We start from the raw sequence: 23,628 nt of genomic DNA, 5'->3' as shown, positions 1-23,628 counted from the left end.
ACATATATATTAAGTGATACTATCCCTCTATACTATTACAAAAAGTAATCTACGTAGATATATCTCGATATCTGCTGAGACTAAGGAAATTGCACGAAGGCTTAAGAGTGTGAAATAAATACAATCGATCAGGACCCTACTTAGTCACATTTGGTCTTCACTAGAAAATTGTTAGTGACTTCCCGTCTACCTCCAGTCGGATTTTGATCCTAATGCAGCATAGCCTCTGCGTGTTACGTGCCAGGTTCTCTTTAACGAAAGAAGTGCATTCTAATCAAATATCAAGTATGAAGAAAAAAGGAAAAGAAAACAAAACGTAAAACAATAAACGGGTCCTTATACCCCTTCGGGGGCAAAGCCCTATCCTCGCTTAGCTATAAAGGAAGGTACGATTGCTTGCGTAAACGACTAACGGTACAATCCTAAACGGGAAGGTATAAGTTCTACATATGCCAATCGTAATATAACCCCTGGGCGAGAATACATTTAGTCCCTAAATACTAGCTTCTCGTTATCCACGTGGTTATCTAATATTCGATCATCCTACGCAGCCTCGATCTATTCTTATAGATATATCGGTAGTCCGGGCTTCGCTAGATAGGTATTGTAGAATTCCTTGATTATCTCTAGAATATTCTTAAAGTTACCGGCTAGGTACTATATAGGATCTAGGTTATATCCTAACCACTATATATAGTACTACAGCTTCCTATAATACTTTCTTATATCTAGGATCTTTTTAACTTCCTACTTATTAGTCTATCCTACCTATATCGGAGGTAGTGGATCTATATATTATCCTATAAGTAGTTCTATACTCACTACCTTCCGCAGCTTACTTAGGTTAAATACTAGGTAGACGTTAATTAACTGTAGTAGTTCTAACTTATATATATTCCTAACCTTTTCGATAATCTTATAGGGTCTACTAGTTATATAAGAGAGTTTTCGACTTAGATAGTCCTATAGCTAATCTTTTATAGTAATAAAGACTAGGTCGCTAATATCAAAGTCCTCTTTATAATAATAACAGTTGGCCTATTATATTTATAGTTCCTATAACTTCGCAATTTATTTATATATATCTTCCTAGATTTATTATAACTTTAAGAGTCGATCAGCCGCTTCTTATTTATTATACATCAGTCCTATATAATTCTAATCGAAAGATATTACTAGTTTATAACCCTATTTAATAAAGAAAGGGGACCTCTTTATTATATCCTATAGAAGAATTGATACCATGAAATCTACTATTAGTAGGTATTCTAACTAGTTATCCTAGTTATATTTAATATATAGTCTTAATCGCTATACTATAAACTAATTTATAATTTCACTCTAGCTATCTATCTATAGGTGGTATATAGTAGATAGTTTTCGCTTAATCCCTAGGATTCTATAGAACTCTATCTAGAACTTAGAGATAAACTATCCTCCTTAGTCTAATATAATAGTTTTAGGGATTCCTATAATCTATATAACATTATCTATAAATAGACGCACTATCTGCTTTATATTAGTATCTTTATAATAGAGGATTGATATTAGTCTTTTACTTAGTTAGTTAATAATAACAAATACTATATTATAGCTATATCTATCCTTTAGGAAGGAATAGAAATCTATTAATAGATATTACTATAGTCGTTTAGGAATCAGTAGTAGGTATAGGAGACTAGGTATACAATCTCTCTAGGTCTTTATATATTTATATATTAGATAGTTATCTATATATCGCTTTATATCTATAACCTATCCTAGCTAATAGTATCTAGTTACAATAAGCTTCTTAAGTTTCTTAATACTAGGGTATATAGTTAGTGGTTATCGGTATATCTTATTGAGTAACTATACTTAAAGATCCCCTTCATTAGGTACTTCTAGATAATCTTTAAATAATAGTAATTTATCTTATACTACCTAATAGGGATCCGTTTAATCTCTTATAATCTATTAGAATACTTCTAGCTCTAGGTTCTAGCGGTTTACTAACTAGACTTATTCGGTTATATCTAGGTCCTATATAGTTTTAACCGGTAGGGGGAGAACCTTAGTATCTTATATAGGTTCTATCTATAAGGGAGATACCTTAATTTCTAATACTAGTTCCATTTCTTCTCCGAAACATTCCTTAGAGAGTAATATAAGGTATCGACTGATATCTATATAGGGACTTTCCTTTCTTAAAAGGATATCTATAATAATATTCTATTTCCTAGGGTAGTATTTAATTATAAAGTAGAACTATAAGAGGAACTCACTCTACTATACTTACCGTTAATTTATCTATTATACTGTTATAAAGTATTCGAGAGATTAATAATCTATAAGGATCTCGAAATATTCTATATAAGAGAGTCCTTTAAGTTCTAGGCGCTATTCCTAGAGTATATAAATAATCGCGAGGAATTCCTTATCCCTGATTTTATAATTAAGCTCTATAGGTTATATAGTCTTTAAGAAGAAGGTAATAGGATACTAAAAATCGTCAGCCTTATGATATTATAAGAGAATAGTACTAATAACTCTATTTAAGGTATCTATCTCTATATAGGTCTAGAGGTCTAGATTATAGTACTATAGGATAGGTATAGTTATTAACTTATACTTTAATTATATAAATGCTTACTTATAGTCTAGTAACCATTTATATACTATATTATATTATATAAGATAGTATAATAGTTTCAAAAGGAAACTATAATCCTTAATAAATTGTCGATAGAAGTTATAGAATCCTAAGAAGGATTATATTCCCTTAATTATTAATAGTATCTTCTAGTTTCTAATAACTATAATCTTCTCTAGATCTACCGTAATACCCTTAGTACTTATAATAAATCCTAAGAACTTAGTTTTCTATATAGAGAATTCATACTTAGATAGTATAACCTATAATCCTACCTTTTATAGTTATTCGAGGACTTCTCTAATATATTTCTTATATTCTTTAAGTATCTCACTATAGATTATAATATTATCTATAAATATAACTGCGTAGTTATCTATATAGTCTCCGAGTACTATATTTATAAATTACTAGAATATTACTAGACCATTTATAAGACTAAACGGAGTTACTTTATACTTAAATAATCTATATTAGGTATAGAATATTATAAGATCTTCTATAGCTAGTATTAATCTAATATAGTAGAAACCTTAATAGATATTGAGCTTTATAAAGAACTTCGCTTTACTTATTCGTTAGAATACTTTATCGATAAGGGGTAATAGGTAATAATCTTTCCTTATAATTATATTTAATCTTTAGAAGTCTATATAGAAACGTAGACTACCGCCTAGCTTCTTAGCTATTAAGATCGGTAAGGTATATAGAGCTAAACTAGGTATAATAAATCCTTTTTCGAGGTTATTAAGGATATACTATTTCGCAGCCTTTAGTTTATCTAATAATAATTTATAGAGTAGATAGTATCCTAGCTATACTTCTACTTTAAGGATGATTTTATAGTCTACCCCTAGGTAATATAGTAGTAGTTTATTAGACTTCTTCTTAGAGAATACTTCTATAAGATTATAGTATTCCTTCGGAAGGGTTTATTTAATCTTATTAAGTTCTATATCCTTTATAATTATAGATTTAATATTAATAATCCAATTAATTTTATAGAGTAAGGTCTAGAAGACTTCGATATCTTTATTAATAACTATCTATATTTATAAACAATTAAATCCTACCTAGCCGATAATACTAATATCTATTAGTAGGAGAACTTCCTTTATTTCTTCCTCTGGTACCTCTATTCAGAGAGGTACTAGTTCGATTTTATTATTTAGGTTTTATACTATCTTATAATACTCTTTGATTTACTAGTATCTATATTAATACTCCCTTATAATAGGGTATAGCTTCTAAGTCTTTAGGTCCTGCTATAGATTACTTAAGACTTATTTCTTAAAGAGATAATTATATTATTCTATATCTTTCTAGTAATCCGGCTTAATTTATATAGGCTGTTTAAGGATTATTATAGGTACTAGTACAGCTAACTATCCTACTACCTTATTAAAAAGGGTGTTCTTATCCGGCTAGATTATATAATACCGTCGGTAGTTAAGGAGGACATCGTTCTCAGCGAACCATATATATCTGATAATCATATTATATCTACCTAGATCTACTACTAGTATAGGAATCTACTATTAGATCCAGTTGTCTATACTTAGTATAAGGATGATAGTATATATAATCGGTTAGGATAATTTACTATCGAATCCTCTAACTAGATACTCGTAGTCTAGCTTATAGGTATATAATCCAAATTTCTTACTAAGTAGTATAACTAGTTCTATATTAATAAATATTAAGCTATCTACTCTAGTATCTACTAGCACTAAGATTATAAAGGAACGTCTATTATAAGTTAATCTTATATTAAATACTAAACTATCTCATAGACCTCCTAAAAGCTTATATAGATCTAGTATATATAGCGATACTTATTTCCTACCTAGGATTAAGACTTCTCCTAGGCTATCACTTTTCCTAGGTCTACATTATCCTCCAATTCTTCGAGTTTAGTTATATATAACTAGCTGCGGGTCTGGTTAGTTATAGTAACGGTACTTATAGCTATATTCACCTTTTTCTTTAGGTATTCGAATATTATATACCCCTTCTCCTTATAGTAGAAGTATTAACCCTCCTTTATAAGAGTCTCTTACTCTATAGCTAATAGGCTAGATAATAAGGTAGCCCCTTTATACTTTATATATAGGGTAAAACTAGACTAGTTAATAGTAGTCCTAGCTCTACTTCTAAACACAGTTATTATATAGGTATATATAATATCCTTTACTTCCTATTAGAGACTAATCTTATAGGATATACTCTAATAACTCTAGGTAAAGGTATCGAAAGGAACTATTTCCTAATTAATAGCCTATATAACTTAGCTCTATAATAGATATAGAAGTTTTAAATATAGGTTATACTTACAATTTTCTTTAATAACCGCGGCTTCCTCTATAAGTTATATAAATTTAGCTAAGAAGTCAGTAAAATCTTCCTTAGGTTTTATCTTAAGTTTATAGTAGGCTATATATACTTCTATATAATAATTTAGGTTTATAAAGATAGTATAGAGGTAGATAATAATATCTTCTATATCGATATATAGGTTATTAGAGGTTACACTTATTTATAAGGTAATATATAGCTATACTTTACCTTTATATCAGCTTTATATATATAGCTTCTAGTAAACTAGTAGTAGGTAGTAATTGGCATTTACTTCGAGTTTCTATCTAATAACCATTTCCTATATTTCGAAATAGACTTCCTTTCTATCCTTTAGTATTAGTATATTAGGTATCTTTATAGATCTCTAGCTAATAACTCCTATAATCGGTATATTACTTTAGGCCTAGTTTATTTCGCTCTAAGTAAGAATAAGGCAGTAGGTAAGGTCATCGCGCTTATATATAGTAATATCTCTATAAGTAGTAGCCTTATTATATTCTTCTATAGCTTAGTTACATTCTATTATAAGGCAATCTCTTTCTATATAGAATCGATCATATTCCTCTATAATTTATTTAATAGCTTCCTTAGACTTTCCGTTCTCTATAATTAGGATTTAGATTTCATCTTATATTATCTAGTTATTATCTTCGACTATTTAGAACCAATTAGCTAGCTTAACGAATTATTCCTTACTAGGAGTTATATATATAATCTCTTAGATAGAAGGAGTCGAAGGACCCTCCTTAGGGCCATTATATTTAATACTTTTAATTAGGTCCTATATTCTAGTAGGAGTCGGGGTTTTAAGGTTTACAGCTTCTTCTATAAGACAATCCGGCACTATAGGTTATTTTCCCTTACCAATCGCAGCGATCTATTATGGTAGAACTATAGCTAGTCCCATTCTGGTTAGTTTCAGGATAGGTAGGGTGAAACCGGACTAGGACTAATTATAATAATTATCTGTGCAGTTGTGCGGCTTTAAAAGTTTGGGTTTAGGGTAATACTTAATATTATATTACGTGCTAGGTTCTCTTTAACGAAAGAAGTGCATTCTAATCAAATATCAAGTATGAAGAAAAAAGGAAAAGAAAACAAAATGTAAAACAACAAACGGGTCCTTATACCCCTTCGGGGGTAAAGCCCTATCCTCGCTTAGCCATGAAGGAAGGTACAATTGCTTGCGTAAACGACCAACGGTACAATCCCAAACGGGAAGGTACGAGTTCTACACGTGCCAATCGTGACACTGCGTACGAATAAGGGGTTCTACCTTATCCTAATCATGGAGGCCCCGTGATCCGCGCTCTCATATAAGATCAAATTCCTTGACATATTGACCCATCCATCGCCCCATAATCAAGTATGCCATGGTTACTCGAGTCTTTCCATCTGACGTTAACCTCAAAATCTACTGAAGTCGAGATGAACTCAACATGCGGCATCCAAGGACAGGCAAGCATCGATATATGAGTCAGGTTTCTCCCTGATTCATCAGACCACAAAACTGAAGCTCCATTTTCCAATAGGAAGCGACGGATCGGGGCTCGGTTCAATATCAAAATTAGACGTTCGCAGACAGAGAGGTTGAGTGGGAAACTGACTTCTATATCAATACTATTCACATTCGCTCCATGAATCAACAGCGTGAGAATGAGTGCTTGTTCCACCGACAAGGTCGTAGATTTCACATGGCTCCGCATGGAGGGAGGCTAGAATCGTGGCACATATCATTCAATCAATAACAATCATCTATGCTCTAGAACTTCCTTGCTGCTCTTCTGGAGTATGTAATCAAACGCACCCTATAGCCCTTTCTTCGATAGAAGGGTGTTAAAGGCCCTATGGAGCGACTCCATCACCACGATATCAATATTGCTCTCGGCGAACATGTCAGCTAGATCAGTGAAATCCAGTTGCCCACCTCGTTCCGCAACAGCCCATATTTCCTGCACCATTTTGCGCAGAATTGCACTTCGGCACCGAGGATCATCTACCGCAATAGCTAAATTTTCCGTAATGAGAGACATTCGGCAGAGGTTGGCTTCAGATCCTCTTCTTCTCTCCATTCGATGCCTTGCCATTATATCATCATAGATACCGCGGTAGTAGGCGAGAGATTCGGGCGAATCTTCCCATACACCTTCTGGTTCCACCCCATGTTCCATAGACTCCTTATATCCGTACATAGCTGGGTCCCAGTCGCGCGTAAGCCACCCGGGATATCTTTCGTTGCCAAGAGTACGAGGCACAGCAGCGATCCCATCCCAATCGATAACACCTCGGAGCTCGCCCTCTTCGGATACGATGAAGTTCTGGATATCAAAGTCTGGATGTGCAAGGACAAAGGGATCCATACTACTAGGCTCAGAGATCCAGCTTATTAACTGGCGTAAGAGCATTGCGAGACCCCTAGGAACCTTGTTTCGTTCGGGGTGCATGTCGAGCATAAGGGTGTAGTACGCTTTCGGGTCGCTGGATGCCGCACACTCGATATAGATAGGGTCATCGTCTGGATCTTTATGAACGAACCATCGGTCAAGCATAGCCTTATGATCGACTCGTCGCATAGACCCGATATGAGATGGGTTGCCATCGTTTCCAAAGAGAAGACGGCCGCCGGTTCGAAATGAAAACCTGTCTAGCTGCACCATTGCCGAGGCGATGCTTTCAAGGGCGCGAATTCGGCGTAAATGGGTGGTGTCAGGACAGGCACCTTTTAGGCGGTGTCCAAACCAGACGTTGTATAAAGGGATTCCGGAAATAAAGGTCATGATAATATAAGGGCATCGAAGAGTGTTTTGCGTGGTTGAGGAGAAGTCCAAAACATCAGGTAGAGGGATGGTGGTCTCACGCTTCAAGAGGCGCATTGTGTTTGCCTCGGAGATCAGGGCCGAGGCAGACAACTCATCCCATTTGCTTGCCGTGCCGTTAATAGGGATTTTCGCGATCCAGCGAAGGCCGATATCAAACGTCAACGGGAAGAGTATGTGGTAAGATCTATACAGAGGCTCGCCGACCGAGGGTTTCGCATTGGTGGTTCGATGGAGGGGTTGGAGGCGCCGTAGAATGGCGTTCGCAAGCAGGGGCAACTGCTCTCTGTCAAGCGTCGAGAGAACTGCAGAAAATAATTCTGCGTTTTCATCATCCTCAGAAGAAGGCGAAGAAGGCGAGGAAGGCGACCGTTCAATATGCTGCTGTTGGGCCATTCTGGTCTGTAGAGCAGGGCGAGCGAGCCAGGAGAAACTGAAGCGACGAGTTCGGGGGTGGGGGGCTAGGCCAAGGCCATTCTACCACTCTACCATCTACCCTTCTACACAGGGAGGACTAAGAGATATATAAGGACACTCATTCATGTATCTAGTTTATTTCTTCATCTTCAATTACACATTGTTACTAGTGGTTACCTTTCGATTACCAGTGTGACTCTTGACTTGATTATAACTTGACAACACCCACGAGTAGGACCAATACTCCGGTATAGATCTACTCGGCGCTCTACCTGGCACCGTTCCGCGAGACACTCGAAAGAGCCTAACCTGCAGTAAGGCCTGTTGGCAACAGTGCGGCTGAGAGACAGATCGTTGACGTTGGAAGATCAGAGACCTATTGCAAGTATAACCCGTGATCTACTAACCCTAACTGTGACCAGTTTGCAGTGCGTAACAGGCGCTAGGATGTACAAGTGCTATATGAATGAAGCCCGGCTATACCTAGTCAGGTTTAGTGTATATGTAAGAAGTGCTGTATAAATAAACGCCGGCTATACCTAATCAGGTCCTAGTCTATTCATAACCGCACTATACTAACTTTATTCTTGCCTGCACGGAAACACCACAGTTTTCTTAGTATAACACCACGTAGAATCATGGTCTCTCCGTCGGTACACCCTATTACACCATATCGGATGAGGACTGTAAATTACTTCTGTAGATTTAAACTTATCACTTTAGTTTAGCGCTCGCGGGTCTCTGTGCGTGCCTGTGCGTGGTTGTATATACATAGTGTTCAAAAAGTCTGTCCCCCCAACAACCATCGTGTTTTTTTTCCTTCTTCCTACACACCCCCTAATGGTATTAAGCTAGTGAGCTCGAGAACAGTCGTTGAGCAGGGTTTTGGTTCTGCCCAGGGAGGCAGACGCGCCGAGCGAGACATGAGATCGAGGAGTGAACCTTGACCAGGACATCCTCACCCCTTGACAACAGTCGATACCTTCGGGTCAAACTGTCTACCCAATTCTACTCACAAGATTTATTCTGCGGTCACCAATGTCCTCGTTAGATTCACGGATCCCTGGTATCGATCGGCAAAAGGAGACGGGCCTACTCCCGCAACAGTGATTTGTGAGTGGATACGAATGGTGCAGCTGCTTGCGCGTCAGTTGGCCTCCCGGTTTCATTCTCCTTCCTGGGCTTTGGAACAATTGGCGAACAGAGCTGGATCAGACTAGTGGCGATGAAACTAGGTGCAGGCCGACTTGCAGTCTTCTTCCCGAAATAGCATCACTATATATAGTGGTCTACTGGAATGGCCATGCACTGCGCATTAGACAGGGGATCATTGGTAGATAGCTCTCCGTCTGAATGTGATGCTGTCGGGTGCTATCAGCGGATGGGGATAATAATAGATCACCACGTCCGCCTTGCGTTGATGGGGACAGTCGGCCACATATAAAAGTCTGTATCTCGCACCTCCACGAAATCAAGAATTGTCTTCCATTCATCTCCAAGCTTACGCTATATCAGCCATCAAATCTTCGATTTCACTACCTATTCCAGTTATAATGAGCTATTCCGATGAACTGCCGGAAGCCTCTGGTAAGAACCCCCTTGAAAGCATGCTCATTCTTTATTGGAAATTGTGAAGCATCCACGAAGCCTTGGGATACTAAGCTGGATAGCGCGAAATATAGCCCATCAAACTCAGTTTCCAATCTTCGCCTTGACATTGGTGAGCTAGCGGAGACCCTGACTTACGATACAAGCTGGCCTCGCCCGAACGAGGAGGTAGAAATCGACCTAGCTACTGTTCTCACTGTATGCTATTAGTACAGTGACCCGCGTGCTAGTAAAGATGATACCTAGGCCACGCGGAAACCAATAGTTAGACCGCCAGGCTGTCCAACTTGCGCCCTGAACTTGCGCCCTGACCTATCCTTCTAGGCTAGGGACCGAGTATTGTCTTACTCCATTGGGCTCAACTTCCAATCCCGTCCTGACGCATGCCGATGAGGATTAGTATCTTAGATGTCCTTTATAGGAAATATTCAGTCCGCCCATAATGTTGGAGATCAGGTGATCTCTCTCTCTATAATGTATAGGTCTTTAGCTTCCTCTCTTCTTCTTCTTCTTCTTCTTCTCTCTTTCTCTCTTTCTCTCTCTCAATAAATCAATGAGAATAAAACCTTTCCCTCTTCTTCTCCAATACATAACGTCGATGAAGAAGCGGTCTCCCGGTCCGGGTACGGAGGCCAATACTACAGTGGTTGAGAATAATACTGCTTCAGTGGGCTCGGCTACCATTTCCACTGTGACTCTCGTCGAAGGAGCTTGTTCCCAGAGGACAGACCGTTCTGATATAGACACCGAGAGAATGACCTTACGGGAATCCGGGACGGAATTCTGGGTAACTCTGGCACACGAAGATGTTGAAGCGCACACGGCCGAGACATTCTCGACAATCGAGCCGCTAGCCTATAAACACACAGAAAGCCAGCAAAATCATCTCAGCTATCTTCAGGAAATTCATAGTCCGCCAATGACCTCGATTATTACATGTGAATTGGCCGAACACCACACTGGTTTCCCCAGCTTGGGCACAGAAGAAGTGCTAGAAGATGGCCCTAATTCACTGTGCTCTGCTTCAAATAAATACGATTCTCAATTTGACGAGGCTAGGTCAGACATTCCCGATGCCGACACCGAGGTCATGACCTCGCCGGAATTTTGGGCGAATGTAGCACACGAGAACGCAGACTGCGCAGTCTCGACAATTAGACCGCCAGCATTTGAGAATAGAATGCTTAGAGTTAATGCGACCACCGAAACGCAAGTTATCACTTGAAGACGCCACGAGGGTAGTGACTCGTTTTGTGGCCTTCAAGTAGTTATTAGGCGCTCAATCCCTCACTAACCTTCGAAGGGACTACCAGCGGTGTATAGCTCTCGCTTTCTTAACGTTTGACAATTTTTTTATGCCGGCGGGTACACCACCTGCAGCTACTCCCTCATGTTGAGATTCGAATGGCAGGATCAGCAAAGAATTACTCCAATAAAGGGTTTGGATCAATATGTCTCCAGCATGACAAGGGTCAAGGCTGTCATATATTATTGGACCGAGAGCGTTGGCTAAAGCACAAAACCAATGTGAGATCCCGTGCATTAGCGCGAGGCTGTGCCACATATATAATTGCGGTCGATGTCAGGAGTGATATCTTTCTACGACGAAGTTATAGAGCCTCATTCCTCCAGTCTGACGAAACATTATTGGTCCAAAAAGAGTTTGGGACCGTCTAACTCAAAGCCGGTATACGGCTACATGGAGTACATAGGCTTCAAAAAAAGGACTCTAGCCATTGTAGTAACGACGTACAAGCGGGGCACAGCGCCCACTTTCTTAGCGCTTGGCCGACTTGTTTGGCCCGACGACTATATCAAGACAAAAGCTTCGGAACACAAAAACAGATTCACTCACTGTCAAGTCCAATCGCTGCAGTGAGTCGCTTTTGATATTCATCATCCAATGAATGATAATCTCTCCATATGCGAAGATTGACGTGGATCCATAAACAGGGGTCAACTATGTGAAATCAATAAGAAGTTTGGTGGCTGCATAAAATAAGGCTTGATCTTTTTGTGTTACTCTTAAATTGTTAAGACTAATCGTTCTCTAAGCACTACCGATCTGCAAGTAGGGCGACAAGCGGTAATTTTGGATGGCAGAATAGAATTAAGACCCACAATTACCAACACAGACATGATTTAACGGTCAAAAAGCTCGGCGAAGGAGAAAGAGAAGAAGGCTGCCAAAGATTCCTAGTTGGCAATACTAGAGAGGATGAGATCTCAATGCAGCGGGGATCTTTGATAAGTGACAGAAATATGCAGTACTAAACTTCCAGAGCGGATACAGACTAGCGAACTTGTTTCAAGGTACTCATGCTGTAAAGCAAGATTAGCATTAGGATACTCGACTAGGTACTAGGGAAGGTTTGAAACCCATATCGCCGTACTGTTCAAATAGAGTTCTCAAGAATTGCGTGGCGTCATACTGAGGCGTACATTGAGCTGGCTGTGGACTCGCCATTTCGCCTATTTTTTGGAATCTTACAGATTATTTACGCTTGTCTTCGAGGCTCTTGAAAATTCAAATCTTTCTAATTCGAACCGCCGGACGTCTTTGCCCTGCCATGGCCTGTTCTGATTGTACGCATACCCTTTCTAGCTCTGAAAAGGGCGACGAGCTATCGGACCCCAAGATGCTATCTTTACCTGGGGACAAAACACCAGAAGAAGCTCGTCTAGAGCGAGAAGGATGTATCAGGAATCTCCAAGTGTTTCGATACAATCTCTACCAGAAAGAGTCAAAGGCCTATGATTGTGACGCCTTTGCCGACCTACTCTACTACGAAGAGAAGTTGCGAAGGAATTGTCAATCGGAGATTATTTTCCGGCATAAAGTGAAGAAAAATCCGTGTTTCTGGGGCACTGCCGTTCCAAGCTTTGAGGACGAGATGAGCACACTCTACCAAGAGAATTGGATGCTGACACGAGCCTGGTGGTATACCCGTGGTGGGATCATTGGTATTTCCGGGCCCTTACAACGGGCATTTGAGTTATGGAGATCCAACCCTACGTGGTATATGCATCCAATTCTTGTTGAAGACTGCAAGTCTAGAGGCGGGTGTTGTGGTCGTGATTGTGGATGTTGTCTTGATGCTCAACGTGCAAATAGTTCAGCCGGGGCGCTTGGTATGGGACACTGCACTCTAGAATGCGGATGTTGTATAAGATCGCGTGGCTTTGAACTGAGTAAGGAAAGGGAAAAATTTCTTGTTGAACGCTTCTCATTTGATGATCGCTTCTCATCTAATGATCAGATGAATACTATGGATCATGAGGTCGATACTATGGATGATCAAATCGAGCCTTATCAGCGCCGAATTTGTCTTGCCTCTATTTGGGGTTTGAGTGTGGGTGATAGCTAGACGTTTACGGAGGCCGATACCCGCCCTGGGTTGTTACGATCCAGTCGTCATACTCTTGTTTGCTTGCTAGTTTGCATTAGCTAGATTGTTTGCTAGATAGTTTTAGCGAGATGATTCGAAGTTTGCATTGTTTGCAAAGTAGCAGCTATATCAACTAGCTGCTTCCCACTTAGCAACTTGCTTCTTCTTTCTCTCTCTATCTTAGTTTTTCTGAATTATATGTACTCTGCTTCCTTTGCAAGATCTGGCACGTCACAGGTGACTTAATTACTATTGGTCAATATTGCCTGGCAGAAAACTAGTCAATGCACTCAACTTGATTTTTCATTCTACCTCAATACTAAATTCTGCCATATGTTTCACCATACATATAATGCATTTGTTCTAGTAATAAAAAAAAGTAGCATACTGTTGGCACACTCCTTTTTTGTTACGACAGGTGGGCCTGACACCACCTCGCCAGAACGGGTAATCATCTGATAAGCCAACGCTCTACCAAAAAGACCACTATGACAACCAGTATACGGAGGCCCCGAGTGTGACATGCCAGGTCTTGCAAGATGAAAAGTGCAGTTAATTCAAGATAACTAAGATAGGGGAGAAAGAAGAAGCAAGTTGCAAAGTGGGAAGCAGCTAGTTGATATAGCTGCTACTTTGCAAACAATGCAAACTTCGAATCATCTCGCTAAAACTATCTAGCAAACAATCTAGCTAATGCAAACTAGTAAGCAAACAAGAGTATGGAGATTGGATCGTAACACCGAGTTCGATCCCTGGTGTGATCGTTCTTTCTACCACCGCAAGGAATATTATGGCTAGCCCGCCGTGTGGCGCCCTAGACCCAGATATAGCCTTGGAGATCTATAATTTATATATGCCTTGTCACCTATCCTACCCTCCAATGTTAGAACCCCTCGAGGAGGTGGATCTAGTATCGGGTCTGATCGGCATGGCTCACCGAGAAGTGAGGTTGAAAGGGTATATAAATTAGAAACCTGACATGACAACCATGCTGGTTGTCAGAGTGGTCTTTTTGGTAGAGCATTGGCTTATCAGATGAGTACCCGTTCTGGCGAGGTGGTGTCAGGCCCACCTGTCATAACACTGACTCATTCATCTGATTTTACTAGGTCTGTTGGGCTACACCTTCTCTCGGGTTTTATGTGGCGCTCCCGATTCAGTGTATCTGCAATTGAGGCTGACCGTCCTAGCAGCTGGTTATACCTGTAGACTTACACCGGACCTCTTATATAAATCAAAATTAGAGCCTAGCAGTACCCAAGGTAGCCCTGGATTACTATGAAAAGGACCAGTTACCAGCAAGCGTATTCGGCGTACCAGGGAAGATTTGAAAACCGAATGGATATTCCGAAGAGATATATATCAAGACAGCAATTCTCTAGATCAAATGACATTTGCTTACAATTATTTATTACTAGCACTACTGAGCCAGTTGCCGCTGGCGCTGTAGATATTAGTCTAGCCTAGGGTTCCACCGCCAACAAACCGAGGCTAATCAAGCCAACATCCCTCGAGCATTCATGATCCCATGCTCTTTCTATCTCGATAATTTCGCTTTGTCTTCTTTACTACCATCTATTCACTACCTACTACACATTTTCATATATCTCCGAGTCCCAGAGTCTACCTCCTCCCTCCATCAGATCTACCCCGAGTTCAGAGATACTGGCTACCAATTTACGGGAAGAAAATGGCCCCAGGTTAACGGCAAAGTTGCAACGTCAAAATTGATCAATGAATATAAAATAGATATAAATGTACAGGTTGCCTTCCGAGGCTTGAATGAAAACAAGAAAAACAAATAATAAGATATACATCAATATACAGACAAAACTTGGGGTTGGAGCCGAGGTCCAGTTTTTGGAAAAAAAAAGAAAAAGAAAAACAAAAGAGAAAAGGAGAGCCCTATAGCCCGGTGAAGCTCCTAATGTTGATATTAATCATGTCAGCAGTGTTCGAGAATCATTCCGAGATCATCAAAAAGGCATAAAAAGCGGCGAAACTGAAAGATTCTCTGCTTCGGCAGGACAAAGGATAGGAACATAAGAATCTCGAGGCAAATATCTACTCTTCTCGAGGACTTCAATGAAATAGTCCGCGGGACTTACGACTAGTTCGAGTTGGCAGTGCCGGCCCTGGACCTCGTATTGCTTGCTGGGCCATCAAACTCAGCGGTGCCGGCGAGGGGGGTTGGCCACGGCCACGGCCACTGACACGACCACTGGCACGACCACGGCCACTGCCACTGCCACTGGCACTAGGCGAGCGAGTAAGCGAGCGAGTAGGCTCGGCATCCTCAAGCTCAATTCCGGCCTCAACACCGGCGGCGCTATAGTGTGAGTCAGCATATACTGTAACCTGTGACGAGCCAGGTCTTGCAAAGATGAAAGAGTGCATCAATTCAAAATAACTAAGATAAGGGAGAAAGAAGAAGCAAGTTGCAAAGTGGGAGGCAGCTAGTTAATATAGCTAGCCGCTGACCGCTTTGCAATAATGCCAATAACAAACAAGCATAGCGATCGTAACATAACCCCCGCGCGAAATTCCATCTAGTCCCTAGATGCTAGACTAGCAATAGCAGCGTCGTAATCAAAATCATCTTCGTCACTAGCTTCGAGAGCAGCTAGGTCTGGGTTAATTGAACCAACAGCAAGGTCCATACGGTCGCTGTTATTGTGGTTGTTAGAATTAGTATGCGAAGAATTTGTTACGTTTGAATGAGTGGACGAGAAAGAATATCCGGCGAGTTATTGGACAATTTTGATAAATTCCGGGTAAGTACGTGGAAGATTCAGTTGTTGGGAAAGGCGACTGCGGAGTGAATTATTAAGGCCTTTGCGGAAAGCGGAGATCTTTATAACGTCGGGCCAGTCTTGACCTTGGCTTCGTAGAGAACTCTCTCAAACTTAGCGATATAAGCGGGGATCGAATCGGTATCCTGCTTGATCGAAAGGAGACGATCTTCGGCTTCTTGAGTCTTATTGGGATTATCGTAAACGCGACGGAGTTAATTGAGAATTGTATTGAAATCGTGTATGCCGGAATCGCGTGTGATAGCGAGCTGGGGTAGGACCATTACCTGAACTTGGCTTATAAGGTTGAGATAGACGTAATAGAATTGGGCTGTCGAATCTCCGATCGCTGGTCTGTCGATAGCGAGTTTGGCACAAATAGCGGCATCCCACGTATCGTATTTAACTGACTAACCAGTAAACTTCTCTGGATCTGGAAGCGAAGACTTTGGACGTCTTACTTGGGGAGCAGGTGGTTGTTGAAACTGCGCTTGTTGTTAAAGTGTCTGTTGAAGATCTCGGATTTCGCCGCGAAGGGTCTCGATTGTGGCGGTGAATTCTGCGCCAAGTTCGGTACGGAGTTCGGCGCGAAGTTGTTGTTAGGGATCCATTTTAACGAGGATCGAGGGAAGGGAGCGAGGTTGAAGAATTGCACTAGAACCGTGGCCTAGAAACTTCTAGGAGTTCAGCTAGAATAGCCGCTCTCTCCCGAGTCCCTACCCGACCTTTCGAGTGTGAACATGAGCTTTGCCCTAACAAGCCAAGATTTTCCGCTCATTCGTTTCAGCATGGAGGAAACTGAATAATTGGTGGCGCTATCAGATTCATCCGCGTGTATTTGAAGTTTGTCGGGTCTACTGTAGAATATATCTAGATAAACCCGTTGGAGTACTCGAAAGAAGCGGCACTCGCGTTCCATTCCGATATCAGTATGTTGAATGATAGCCCGAAGATTGTGACTGGAAGGCCAACATAGATTTATACTATCTTATCGAGGCTCTCTGGACGTAAAGCCTTGAGTATTAACCCAGCCTCCTCGATCGACTTTGAATCAATTATAACAGAGTCCGATACCTAGAATTCAGTTGACCAGCTATTGAAAATAGGAGGGACTCTCTCTAATAGGGAACGCTGGAGGTGAATGAGGCTTCCCCTGAGACTTTTCGTTTGGTTCTCCTTTTCCGTATTGAGAAGGATAATCTTTAGGTTTGCTGAATGTACTACCTCCAGAATTCCGATCTGATAGTCATGCGGTTCTAGGCTCGTTAGTTATGCCTAAGGGAAGATATGAACTGTGCCATTCTCGATAGACACGAATTTACCTTGGCTATCAGCTTTATTTAGTAGGTAACCTTATGGAATTATGGTAGAAGAGAGTGTGATATTGATACTCTGGCCACAGAGCTTTAACTATTACCACTTCTAAACGAGCTCCTCGGTCTTTGAGTATACAAAATGGGCTTTATTAACCAGAATTTTCGAAGAGCGATCAACATAAGGAACGTGCTTCCTGCTGCATTTAGCATCGTTACAAATGGTCATTGGAAGTCAAAAAACGTACCCATTGGCATGCCGCCAATGCGAGAAAAGCGGACGTTCAAGTACTTGTAACATCAAGTGCTATATCGGACAGTCCTTCCTAGGAAGAGCTTCTAGTAGCCATCCGCAGATACTGGTATTCTTCGACGTGAAGGTGCAGAATCAGCGCTAAACTGGTCCAGTTTGGCGATGATATCAGTGTATGAAGCTGTATCGGGAGGCCTTGAAGAGAATGAGGATAAAGGACAATGCAACCTACTGAGGACCAGGCAAGATCAAGGGTTTTGTATCACAACTTAAATGGGTTCAATGGAACCTAAAGGCCAAAAGGGCGTACATTGTCACAGGGGATATCTCGGTGACAGTAACAAACCGCAAATGTTGATAAACTGCCTAATAACATGTTCTCATTATCGGTCAACATTTCTCACTCAACGTTGAGTATGAGCTGTTAGACATAGTTCTTTCACATGGCCAGAGACAAAAGGTCAAGGTGAACAGGGTTGAAGAGAAGCAGGGGCTTTTTTTTCGGTGTACAGCCATCATTGCCTTGTGTAAATAGTTTCTTCGCATACATGTCTCTTACTACTGAATGTAGTTAATGAACCCCATTTTTACTTCAACTATCTCTCATAATTCCATTACTATTTCTTTCTAGTCCACAATAGTGTACAGAGTCCAATTTTAGCTTATATCCTTTTCAAAAGTATAAAATACAATCCCATTGTTTGATTAGCGTGCGGCTCTACCCGTCCGAGACCCCCACAACCCGGAGGTTACGCATAGGCATATTGGTCAGGGTCGGTTTCAGTTCCAAGGGTTTAATGCATGCAATCGTGCCATAATAAGGCCATAATAAGGTAACAAGGCCTCAACGCATCTGGCCCCACTAGCCCTAACCCTTTGCACCTGCATAACCACAGGTTACACAGATAGCCTATTCACTACTTCGTATATTCCAACCTCAACACATAAAAGCCAAAAATTCACATCAACTCATGAACCCAAAATCAGCACCAAAACCAAATTCAAAGTCAAATTGACAAGCAAAAAAAATTATACAAAATGCAAGCTGTCCGCGTCCACCCATCCCCATCCGACCCTCCATACTCCGCAACAAACCCAGCCCCATCAACAGCCCTCGAAATCGACACCATCCCAATCCCAACCCCAACCCCAGGCCACCTCCTAATCAGCATCAAAGCAACAACCATCATCCGAGACATGCTCACATGGCCTGAGACATACTCCCACCCATACGCAATCCCAGGCCACGACTTCTCGGGCATCGTAGCCGGCCTCCCACAGGGCCCAGACTCGGTAGCTCTAAATACCCTTTAGGATATACGCAGTTATCTACAGGAGGAGTTTCGCCCTAGGGGAGTGGGGCAGACATCCGGCCTGTCAGTACCTACATCCTGTGCTCCAAGTCCGGTCGACACTTATAAACATTGAGACCGGGCTTGTACGACTCCTGATGGATACTACGTTAGAGGTTCTCCACTAGATGAAAATTGATGAAAATTGATTGAATCCGATGGAAAAGTAAAAGATCATGATGATGATAATGATATTCTCAAGCAAGTCAATCTCATCCTTCCGCCCATATTCGTACTCTCCGCTAGCAAACCTTTCCCTATCTACCGGAACAGCTCTCCTCTCAAACATGCCTACACAGTCATACCATATTCCTGCGTAGAGACCTCCGAGTTAGAACTTTTCTGCGGGGTACGGAAGTCTTCTGGATATATTTCTCCCACGGTAATAATCTGTGAGCGACGGATCTCTTCGGGCAAAAGAAACCCCCCTTTAAAGACAGGGGCATCCTCCTTCTCATCGATATGCACATTCTCACTCGCCGTCAGGGGTGCCTCGAAGTTCTGGAAGAGAAGAGCTCTAGCTGTCTCGTGCTGTGGTTCGCCTAAGCATAGGACACTGCCTGATGCCCCGCGAACGCTATCGGTGTCTCGAAGAGTCCTCCATAGCAAAGCTGTACCAAACGCCCGTGCATCCCAGCTGTACTGGGTCCCATGGATAATACACTGCTGGGCTTGTGTTGTTACTCCATGGCCTTGGTGAGTAAATGTTCTTCCGGTTGAAATATGGTAGCGGTGCAGAAAAACTGGCCGGCCTTGAAGCGCCGCTTCATATGGACCCCATTCTGTCACCCGGGGGGTGTGGGGGGGGATTCGTGAGCTGGGGGAGGTTCGGCCCAGTGACCAAACTCAAATCGTGTTGAAATCCATTGGGATATGGAATCATACGGTGGCGCGTACATCGGTCGTAAGTTACTGTAATAGTGCCAATCTAGTGAGGTTAGTTATGTTCACATCATGTACCCTAGCACACCAAAGGAAAGATTATAGATACACAGGTGTCTGTTCCGCTCAACCATACTTGTTTACCAAGCGGCGAGTTCGCAACCTGTTTCGGGTGGACAATGGCAGCCTGTGGTGCCTGCCGCGGCGGTGGTCGCATCCGCTTGAGGTAATCTTTCGCTGTCAAGATATACTCCGTGAAACGTTTCCTTATTTTTGACATTCTGGAATCGGCAAGACGGACAAACGCATGCGTCACTGTCGTGATTGCCTCCTGGCCACCTGGGAGCCGTAATCGTAGGCCGAGTGCCGCCTGCGGGACATGGGTTCCTGGCGCACTGCTAACCGCTCGACCGGACTCGACGATGTTAGCTGTCGCATGGAATGATGCTATGATGTATCCGACCCGTAAACCACCGACCTCGTCCGGGACACCCTTATCCCAGCATGCCTCTAGCGACTTCTTCTCCGGAAACAAAATCAATAGCCAACCAGTGAGGAGTATTTGTGCTCCGATGGAACCTGGGAAGGCTTCGCGAATTAAGTTGACTTTCTGGGGTTCGAGAAAAGACCGGGGGTCGATACGGTGGATATTGACATAACGCATCAACAGACCCAAGGGGGTAACGGGTGGAAGAGTTTGTGCCGGCAGGACATGTATTTCCCTGCCAGCGGCGTGTGTGTTGTTGATATTCCGGGCGCCGCGGACATGGACTAGCCACAAAGGTTTCCTCACCGGACCACCCTCAACTACTGAAACACAATCGCAATGCTTCAGAGCAGGGTGCAGCGACCGAACCATTGTCTCTTCCTCGAGAGTTTGGATGCTGGTCATGAAGGCAACTTTAGCCCGAAGGCCCGGTTCATCAATGTTCGGTTTGCGTTCAACCGACCGGACTGTGGCGAAGCAGACAGGGTTATTGTTGAACCGGGGGCCACTCTGGTAGCGGATTAGTAAAGCGGATCAATTATTTCAGAGAGAACAAGTGACGTACCATGGTGTCGGGCATGAGATCGGTCCGAAGGAGTGGAGTAGAAGAAACTTAGCAGGGTATGGGGCTGGGGCGGAATCCTGTGGATGGCGGACAACAATCTGACAGCCAAAGAACAATGACCTGGCTGACACTAAGAATCCCCCTGTATCGGTACTCAAAATCCGGCGGGAGTTGAAGCAGATCTTTAGACCAGAAGACAGTACGAGTGGAATGGTGTCGATTCAGCGGGTCAAAAGATTGTTCGAGGCTATGGTCTTGCTCCGGGTCGACCAATATTAGAGGATGACGATGCCTCCACAATGATTTTCCAATCTAGCGATAAACTCTATATCTGGGATGTGCTTTATTATGATGTGTATGAAAAAGCATCTCAGGACATCACTGAAGTCGCCCGTGTTCTGTCTCAGGAAGGAGGTTACAAGAAGTTACAGAAACGCCTTCTTGATCCAGTTGAAGATATTGCTGTCTGAGCATGATAGTTGTGCCGGTTTAAGAGGGGTTTTGAGGAGGATTGGAAGAGGTCATGCGGCCACACGAGCGACACACTAGCCTCGGGGATTAATGGTTGGGTGGGAGGGGTTGCCTGATAGTGAACCTAGGTGTTAGTAGATCATCTTGTTATCATCGTTCTCGAAATTGGCTTGATAAATGTACACCTAACAACTCTTTCCTAGCCCCACTGCCAGGACTTAAATAATGATCATTTTGAACAGGCCGCATTAATTGAAGGGCCAACGTAAAACAAATATTTATAGTACCGTATCTTACTATAGTATGACATCTTACACTACGCAGAGAGCAAAGAGCTCAATATAGCTAACTCCATGGAAGCCGATAGCATGTCCGCCTCGGATCCGCCATGTGGATGATTCACTAGGCGGCTTCGGCCTTGCTCTGCCTATACAGTATACGCTAATCAGACGCAGGACATCCGCCAAATTGGCTGTTTGGTAGTAAGTCTTGTTCTTCTTCCCGGAAGGACAGGCGTCGCGCCACCTCTGCATAAGGAGCTTGCAGCGAATGTTCAGCAGTGAGATTAGGGATAGGTGTCGTTAACCAATCAAGCAGTCCAATTTCTTCCGGTTCCTGCTAAACTATGATCTTCGCATTGAATATATTCTATATGGACAGAATAATGTCTGCCAGGTAGGGCTTTCCTTTCTTGGCTGCCGCTTTTCTGAGAGTGCTCAGGCTCAGGATCAGTGAATAGATGTTAGCACGGGGGAAAACTCAGTGATCAAATTACACAAGTTATGTGAGGAATGACCAAGCGGGTTGGTACGGGTTCTCCACTAGTTGAAGAACAAGCTAAGGCCGACGGTCCCAAACACGTAAGACACCGCACCGAGATCAACGGTGTCGAGGGGCATCTGCTCAGCTAAATAGACGCCCGCTCTGGGCATCGGTGGTCTAGGCGGGTGCCCCCGCAGACCCAGCAAAACGACAGAAGTTCTCCGAAGCCCCTCGTGAAGCTCCATCAAAAACTGGCAATTTGCGCAGGGATCTGCGACTCGGGTTTAGAAACTGTCACTCAACATGTCCTGGTATTGCGCTGCCTTGAGCGCTTTCTTCTGGAGGGATAGTCCGTGAACATCCCTGTTTCTTTCATCGAGTCCGCTATACTTAATATTGTGCCTTTTCAGGAGGAAGGTCCTCCTGTCTCCGGAGGACCCCCAGATTTCTTTATCATATAATCTGCTTGGTCTTCAAGGCACTATCTCCCTTTTCCTTCATAGTCTTGATGATCTCATCCAGGGTTGTCAGAGAGGTGATTTCGAAGACATCGAGACCAACGCAATACCAGAAGTAGTACTTTCCGCCGGCTTCAAAAGGTAGGCATGGTCTGTGCAATGACACATAATCGGACAGCCTCTCCCAAGATTCATCTTTTCACAGAGATCTTGTCCGAAACTATCCTCCGTCTCCCAGTCATCTTCGTACTCGAGGTCCACCCGGACGGCGGGTCATCCTATGATCTACATTAGCGTTGAAAGCAATGTTTTGACAGCGACAGGCTTACCACGATGGCCATGATGTTGGATTCGTCAATAGATTGGAGTTATGGGGTATCTGAAACGAGTTGTGATGAGTGAATAGGTAGGTCGGAAATGTGTCATTTAACAGCTGTGAATGGTAGAAAACGGTCAGGGCATACCCACACCGCGATGCGGTGTGGGGCGGCGACACGATTACAGTGTTGCACTAGTATTCATAGCTGTGCGAACATAGTGTGGAAGATCCACACTCGTAGTCCGTGCACCCAGGGTGGTCATGTGCTTCTAGGGGGAAAGGAGCGGAGAAAGAAATTTTCGTCACGTAGTTCCTGAATCCTCAGTTCCTCCAGGCAAAACGGACACTCGATTCGGCCTCTACTGGTACAGTAGCTACATCGCATTACATCCTCTCCTTATTCCCTAAAGTCCGCCCAGGATGACTTCGGAGCCGCAGCTTTCTGGACGAAGGATTCAAGTCATTGGGGTTACGGGAGCAGGAAAGGTACTCCTACAGAAATGTCACGTCACTGTACGACTAATCTAATGCCGCACCCCTGATGCTAGAGTACTTTCGCACGGCGACTAGGCAAACAGCTTTCCATACCGGTATGCGAACTAGACTCTCTCTTCCACAAGTCCAGAGCCGGTGGCGCCCTATCAGAAGACGACGCCCGACGTACCGTCCAGGCTCTGGTCGAGTCGAACGACGAGTGGATTCTTGATGGCAAGTACGTTTTCGCGGTCCGCGTGAGGGATTAATGCTTAATTAA

The 23,628-nt window shown here is 42.7% G+C and overlaps 5 protein-coding genes across 5 annotated transcripts; 3 read left to right on the top strand and 2 right to left on the bottom strand.

The window, feature by feature from the left end:
- Nucleotides 1-6,798: 6,798 nt before the first annotated feature.
- Nucleotides 6,799-8,202, bottom strand: N7518_002758 (phosphotransferase family protein; the record flags this gene model as incomplete). The annotated part of the gene is made up of 1 exon (XM_057183686.1): nt 6,799-8,202. The coding sequence occupies one exon, from the start codon at nt 8,200-8,202 to the stop codon at nt 6,799-6,801; it is 1,404 nt and encodes a 467-aa protein (XP_057045136.1).
- A 1,574-nt stretch (nt 8,203-9,776) lies between these two features.
- N7518_002757 (uncharacterized protein) lies at nt 9,777-10,077 on the top strand (the record flags this gene model as incomplete). Its single annotated transcript, XM_057183685.1, is given in 3 exon segments — nt 9,777-9,810; nt 9,920-10,029; nt 10,042-10,077. 3 exon segments carry the CDS (start codon nt 9,777-9,779, stop codon nt 10,075-10,077), a joined length of 180 nt encoding a protein of 59 aa, XP_057045135.1.
- Nucleotides 10,078-10,429: 352 nt separating this feature from the next.
- Nucleotides 10,430-11,056, top strand: N7518_002756 (uncharacterized protein; the record flags this gene model as incomplete). The annotated part of the gene is made up of 1 exon (XM_057183684.1): nt 10,430-11,056. One exon carries the CDS (start codon nt 10,430-10,432, stop codon nt 11,054-11,056), a length of 627 nt encoding a protein of 208 aa, XP_057045134.1.
- Nucleotides 11,057-18,616: 7,560 nt separating this feature from the next.
- N7518_002755 (uncharacterized protein) lies at nt 18,617-18,892 on the top strand (the record flags this gene model as incomplete). Its single annotated transcript, XM_057183683.1, has 1 exon — nt 18,617-18,892. One exon carries the CDS (start codon nt 18,617-18,619, stop codon nt 18,890-18,892), a length of 276 nt encoding a protein of 91 aa, XP_057045133.1.
- Nucleotides 18,893-19,221: 329 nt separating this feature from the next.
- On the bottom strand, nt 19,222-20,879 carry N7518_002754 (uncharacterized protein; the record flags this gene model as incomplete). The annotated part of the gene is made up of 4 exons (XM_057183682.1): nt 19,222-19,775; nt 19,828-19,858; nt 19,949-20,809; nt 20,865-20,879. The coding sequence occupies 4 exons, from the start codon at nt 20,877-20,879 to the stop codon at nt 19,222-19,224; spliced, it is 1,461 nt and encodes a 486-aa protein (XP_057045132.1).
- Between the last annotated feature and the right edge of the window lie 2,749 nt (nt 20,880-23,628).

Source organism: Penicillium psychrosexuale (genome assembly GCF_028828465.1).
Source record: "Penicillium psychrosexuale strain IBT 29551 chromosome Unknown utg000002l, whole genome shotgun sequence".
Classification (NCBI taxonomy): Eukaryota; Fungi; Ascomycota; class Eurotiomycetes; order Eurotiales; family Aspergillaceae; genus Penicillium; species Penicillium psychrosexuale.
Note: the sequence above shows the minus strand (reverse complement) of the source record. Positions and strands in the feature narration are given on the sequence as shown.